At 40.4% G+C, this 6,000-nt stretch overlaps 1 protein-coding gene across 1 annotated transcript in view; it reads right to left on the bottom strand.

Annotated features, from left to right (window-relative positions):
* Positions 1-266: 266 nt before the first annotated feature.
* Positions 267-6,000, bottom strand: part of LCLAT1 (lysocardiolipin acyltransferase 1) — a gene marked incomplete at its 3' end in the record, with an annotated part of 77,012 nt that continues 71,278 nt past the window's right edge. The window contains exon 5 of the mRNA XM_084234312.1: positions 267-769. Coding sequence (XP_084090438.1) covers positions 267-769 — 503 coding nt within the window. The remainder of the gene's footprint in view (positions 770-6,000) is intronic.

The raw sequence follows: 6,000 nt of genomic DNA, 5'->3' as shown, positions 1-6,000 counted from the left end.
TGTTTAATAATACTCTGGCCCGAGTTATTTTGCAGAGATTGCGCCCTGCTGCACAGTATTGAAATTACATTCAGAGATCTAAAAAAAAAAAAAAAAAACTTCGCCTGTGTAGCAATATTTTTCCACAAAACTAAGTGCAAAAAATCTTTAACAAATAATGATGGTAGAAATATTTGACATAGTCATGCACAAATGCATCTCCATTTACAAAAGCTTAGAACATTTCCAAAATATCCCCTAGGTCTTTACACAGTGACCCTTAAAATCTACTCATTTTTCTTTGCATTTAAATGTGGCTGTTTGTGGAAAAAACGGTAACATGCAAGTTCAATGAGCTCCAGTCCACCGAATATTCTCTCTTGTAGTGTGAAGATGACGATCATGACCATCACATACCACCAGACAAAACTGTAGAAATACATGAGTAGACACATTGCAGGGCTGAACAGGGTCCAGTAAAGTATAGACAGCAATTTGACCACAAGGACCCTGAGCTCAGACTTGCAAGGTGGAATTGCACTGTGTCCAGTAAAGTGGAAATTCTTCTCCCCTTGGTAGAAGGCGCGCAGCCTCTCTTCTTTCTCTTCCCACCGCTTGTGGCACCAGAGCTGGAGCTCCTCCTTGGCTGTGGGGAGGGTGTCTATGGGGTAGCGGTGGATATGGAAGTGGATCTCCTTTGGGAAGTCCCCTTGGAGAAGGTGCTTCTCCGTCTGAGGAATGTTGTACGGGTAGGCCACGGTGATGTCGTGGATGGCATCAAGGTTCTTACCTAGGTTTTAGAAAGGATAAAAATAGAGGCTGAGCAATGATCCATTTGGGCTGCGTGCTGATTCATCCTGCAGGGCAGAATCAAGAACACACACAAAACATCAGGACACAGTGAACCGTGAGGAACAAACAAGGGCTATAAATACTGGTGTTCCTGGGACTTAGGTCAATATTTGCCAGTCATTTTTAGTGTTTTATCTGCTTGCTAATTACCACAAAGAACTTGAGGAAGAAATTATCCTCATTCGCAAAAACAGTAACCGAATATTCTAGAACTAGAAGGATGAGCACATCAAATGGGATTTGAGATAGAAACAGCACAGGGCTAGCCCTGTACTGGCCCTTTACATGGGACTAATCCTTCACAGACAGCCCTCACTGGCTTCCCGCCTCTTCTTAGTATGTGCTTCTTCCCAAATAAAGACACAAACTTTCTCACTGTGAACCCAATATTGCCATGACGGCCGCTGGAAAGAAAAATCCAGGATCAGACTTGATAAGGTGGTCAGAAACCTAGAAATTCCTTGTGACTTCTCATTTTTAAAAACGTACTGACTTGAAGACCCTGACTGGTATAACATCATCCCCCACAATCTCAACATCAATTACTTTACAGTTGTTTCCAGGAAAATTGTGTGACAGATGCTGGGCACAGATGAAAACAAACATGGTCCCCAACCTCTCTCAATAGTTCACAGCAGAAACTGGGAGGCCTTGGACATTTCACTCTATTTACATTTTATCCTATAGTAGTAATAATAATAAAGATATAAGGCAACTATCCCTGCCCCCAGCTCCCTAAGTTTTTTCTCTTTCCACCTAGGCTATTAGGTTGTACTCATAGTTAACATTTACAGTAAAATTTAAAAAATTTTGGGATTTACTTTTAAGGCGAGGACCAGGTTTCAAAACTGTCTATAAAATAATCATCCTTCAGAAAGACAAACAAAACTACCTGTATCAACGTGAAATTGAAGAGTCCTTTAGGGGTACCACATATTGTTCAAATGCGAGTAGAGGCAGTTGGACTGAAAGGCACATGGAAGAAAGACTGAGTGGGCTGCATCTGCATGCCTAGGACTAGCCTGCACCTGCCTGCTCCAGAGGAGAGAGATGGGTCCAGAGGTTGGAAGCCCCGGGAAAGAGAGGTTTTAACAGAGGATCTGTACTGACCACTGAGAGAAGCGGCGGGGTGGGGGTGGGGTATCACCACTTCTGGTCTGCTGTAGCAGGATTTACCATGGGTGGTGGGTTTTCTGTTAAAACATGCAAAGATGACCAACTGCTCTTTCAACTGCTACACTGCGCATGCTCATCCACGAAGGTGGTAACACCAGTTAATCCAGCAACTTTCTATCTAGTCAGCACGCATCATGACTGCTACTCTAGGAAAACCCACCCTCTCCTTGACTCTGTAAGGTGTATTTCCATGCACCCTCTCTCCACAGCCCTCAGAACCCACTTGCTTCTGCCCATCACCCTCAACCATTTTCCCTGTGCTGTTTGCCTTACCTTACCTCTAACTATCCTTTCCACTTGCTCTCACACTGGAGGAAACAAGATGTTTTTCACCTCATCACTTGTCACGCCACTTAGCCGTTGAGTCAGAACTGAGTTCACATTTCCTTTACCTTCACAACTCCTCGCAGTCAACATCCTGCTCTCACTTCTGCCCACCCCCTGCTCCCACTTCTGCCCACCCCCTGCTCCGTCAGGGTTACTGTTCCCATCCGCATCACCTGTCCAGTCTTCTCCTTATGTGCTCCCCTGTCCCCCCACTCAGCCTTTGTATACCACTTCTCACAGCAGCTCTTAGAGAGCTCCTTCTATGCCCCAGTCTTCTGTAGATGTTTGTAGTGCTTACTGAGCAAATACAGTCATGTATTACAAATGGGCATCAAAATGGCAAGAAGTTTCTTAGTAGCATCTTAAGAAATAAAACTTGTTTTTCGCTTTTAACTACCTGTGGGGTAAGAAGTGTGTGCGTGTGTGTACACGTGTGCACACTCACACATGCATGTCTCTCTAGTGTTAAATAGCAAATTTTGAGAGTGTAATGGGACCACTTACAGGAATGTTTCTAAGGGAACATTCTAGATTCACGGCAGAGAGTTACACAGAAGGTTCATGGAAGCAGAGTGCAGTGCTCGACCTCTGGCTGAGAGAACCACTTAGCTCTCTGTGGCTCGTTTAGTTCCAATATCCACAAACTCCCTCATAGGGTTGCTGTGAGGATTAAATGACATTATATATGTAAGAATGCATAACCCAGAATCTGCTCCATAGTAAGTGCTCGGTAAATGTTGGCTGCCACAGCTATTATTTATAAATCCTGATGTTAGCATGTTGCCTCTGACCTGTATCATTAGTCCACTAATGTCAGCACAGCATTTGTGGGGAAAAATGCATTTGAATACCCCACCTTTTTTTATTAGTTTATTTTCTTACATCATTAATTTTGGCCAGTATTTGATTTCTCCCCTCAGGTGTAGTCCCCATAGTTCTCTCATCACTAGTTCTCTCATCACCGTAGCCCCCGCGGTCCATCACCACAGTCCCTGGTGCTCGTCCCTTCCCTGCGTTTGCCTCGTTCTATGGTCAGCTTGCAAGTTTTGTTTTTTTCCTGACCCTTTGTTGGGTTTCTCTATATTCCACATAAGAGAAATCTTTCCATATTTATCATTTCCACTACATGATTTGCCGGGGCCTTGAAAACTCCAACCAGGAACCACCTGATTTAAACTTTCTATTCAAAACAAATGTTCAAACTACTGTTTCACAAAAATGCCAAAAACATTTCCTCTGCCTCAAATATAAAGCCTTTCTCTGAAATACTTTATTTTAAGTCTCTAAGTCAGCTACAATCCAAAGGGCTCTAGAAAAGTTCAAGTATCCAAACCCAGAGAGGTCGTGCCCTCCAGGAACACTCAGCGCATGTGCTGGTGGCGTGCTGTCTGGACACACCTGCCACCCTGTGCTCTGTCACTAGATGCTGTATCCTAGAAGCTCAAGGGAACCCACATCTCCTGGGAAACTATAAGTACTTTACAGGCAAGAATATCTTTGCTTCTTTAGAACCTTAGTACCAAGCAGAGTGCCTGCACTTAACAACAAAGTTCCTGAAATGCTTATTAGAAATGCAGCATTTCATGGTCTATTATCCTTCATCTGGAAATATGGAAAAGAATTATGCTTTCTACATGAGGCTGTTATAACAGTTTAATGAGCTAATGTAATAAATATAAAGCTCTTTTCATAGTTTGGCACATAGAAAGTTCTTAAATGTCAGCATCTACTAAAACCTCTATAGTACAACTTCTATGACTTGCTCCACGGGACTTTTGTCAACTTGGATTCTATGAATTCTTGGTTTTGAAAGAATGACACCAATGTCATTGGTGGTGAGGTGGAGAGTGGGACCACCTTACAAAAATGTAATATTCCAAAAGCTTATTTTGTTTCTGTTTTACTTGTTTACAACTTTGTAATAACTTTTAACTCAATATACATAAAATACTATGTATTTATATGATATAAAACAAGAGCAAAATTATAACTTAGAAACTAGGGAGATCTGGGCGAGGGGAGAAGAAAGTTAGGGTACACCTGTTCATTTCCCTGAACTCCCCTTAAACATCAGAGACTCAGAGGGGTTCACTCCAGAGCAAGAGAGGAAGTGGAGGGCTTTTATATGAGGGGGGTCAGCCAACTATCTCACGAATTTGTAAACCTTGTACTAAGTCAAGGTCTCCAGACAACATAAAGCCACACATAACTTTTCTCTACTAGAAGAGCTTATTTCTCACATCCTGCTAGCAAGACCTCTAGCCATAACACCCAGATTATTCAGATTCCTCCTAGAAGGTCAGGCACGAGATTAGCGTGCCTTGCACAGCTTGGTTCATATGTAAGTGACAACGACGAAATATTCAAAAGATGTGCCTTTATTTCCTTTACCAATTTTAAACAGGACTAAAAAAAGAGTAAGAAAAGTTCTTGAAATTACAAAGGAATGGAATCTTTTGATCTTTTGGTATGAAAGCAGTACACTTTTAAATATGCAAATTAAGACATCAGTAAAAGTCATCTTTCAAAGGTTTAATTGCATCTTAGATAATGAATCTGTTGTGTTTCTGACACTGTAGCTACTAGAAAGTTTTATACTTTAATATTATTTTGTGCAGTTAGTCACCATTCTGTTAGAATAACCATGATCACTTCGGCCCATGCCTTCCCACACCCCCCCTTAGCCCAAGGAGAGGCAAAACCCTTGCATAATATTTCAAAGTTTAATTTTTAGTCTCAGAAGGAGATTCAGGGAATTTTGAATACTTTAGTCAAGTTTAAGGAACCAACAAAGGCTTAAAAGATATGACTGGAACCTACAAATATAATATGCAGATGGGGTATCTCCAAGCATATCAACTAGAGCCTGTGACTGTTAGAAGATCCCTACCCAAATCTTTATATATTTGTATGGTTAAAATGAGGTGACAGCTTTTGTCTCAAAGGATGTTACAGAGACGCAATCCCAGTTTGCCGTGGTTGCAAAGGATCTGATCTCATACAGTTTAGTGGCAAAATATAAGCTGCTTTTTTATCCAAAGTGATCTTAAAAGAGTCGATAACAAATTTTTCTTTTCTTTCCTGATTTCACAAGTGTATGCAGAATATACACAAATATAATTTGTTTTGGATTTCATCTTAACACTTGCTTTAAAGATTTTTTAAATACACATATTTTCTACTAGCCAGATATAAATCCATAAATCTACGTAAATTAGAGGATTTTAGATAAAATAGCTTGTCACCTTTGTTAAAGGAAAATGCTGAGAACATCACTACCATGCATAATGTTTCAGTTTGAAAAAAAATTACCCCAAGAGGATAAAAGTTGAATTTAGCCACTAAGCAATCATTTACTATGCCACTTTGACACTGACGTGTAATAATACACAGTGAGTAATAAGCATGACAAATTGGCACTAGTCAGTACACTTTAAAGAACAATTCTGAATAGACAGACTTGGATATATTTAGACTAACAAAACCCATAAATAAGATTATCTTTCAGTTTCAAAATAAAAGGGCACATATGAACCACTTAAAATCAACTCTTAACTAAGGCTCAAATAGTACCATTTTTTTTTTTCAATTGGAGAAAATACTATTTCCTGCTAAGATATTTTTCATTTTTCTTTCTTCCAAAGCTGAATTCTTATGGAATCAAAG

This window comes from Talpa europaea (genome assembly GCF_964194135.1).
Source record: "Talpa europaea genome assembly, chromosome: 6".
In the NCBI taxonomy this organism is placed as follows: domain Eukaryota; kingdom Metazoa; phylum Chordata; class Mammalia; order Eulipotyphla; family Talpidae; genus Talpa; species Talpa europaea.
Note: the sequence above shows the minus strand (reverse complement) of the source record. Positions and strands in the feature narration are given on the sequence as shown.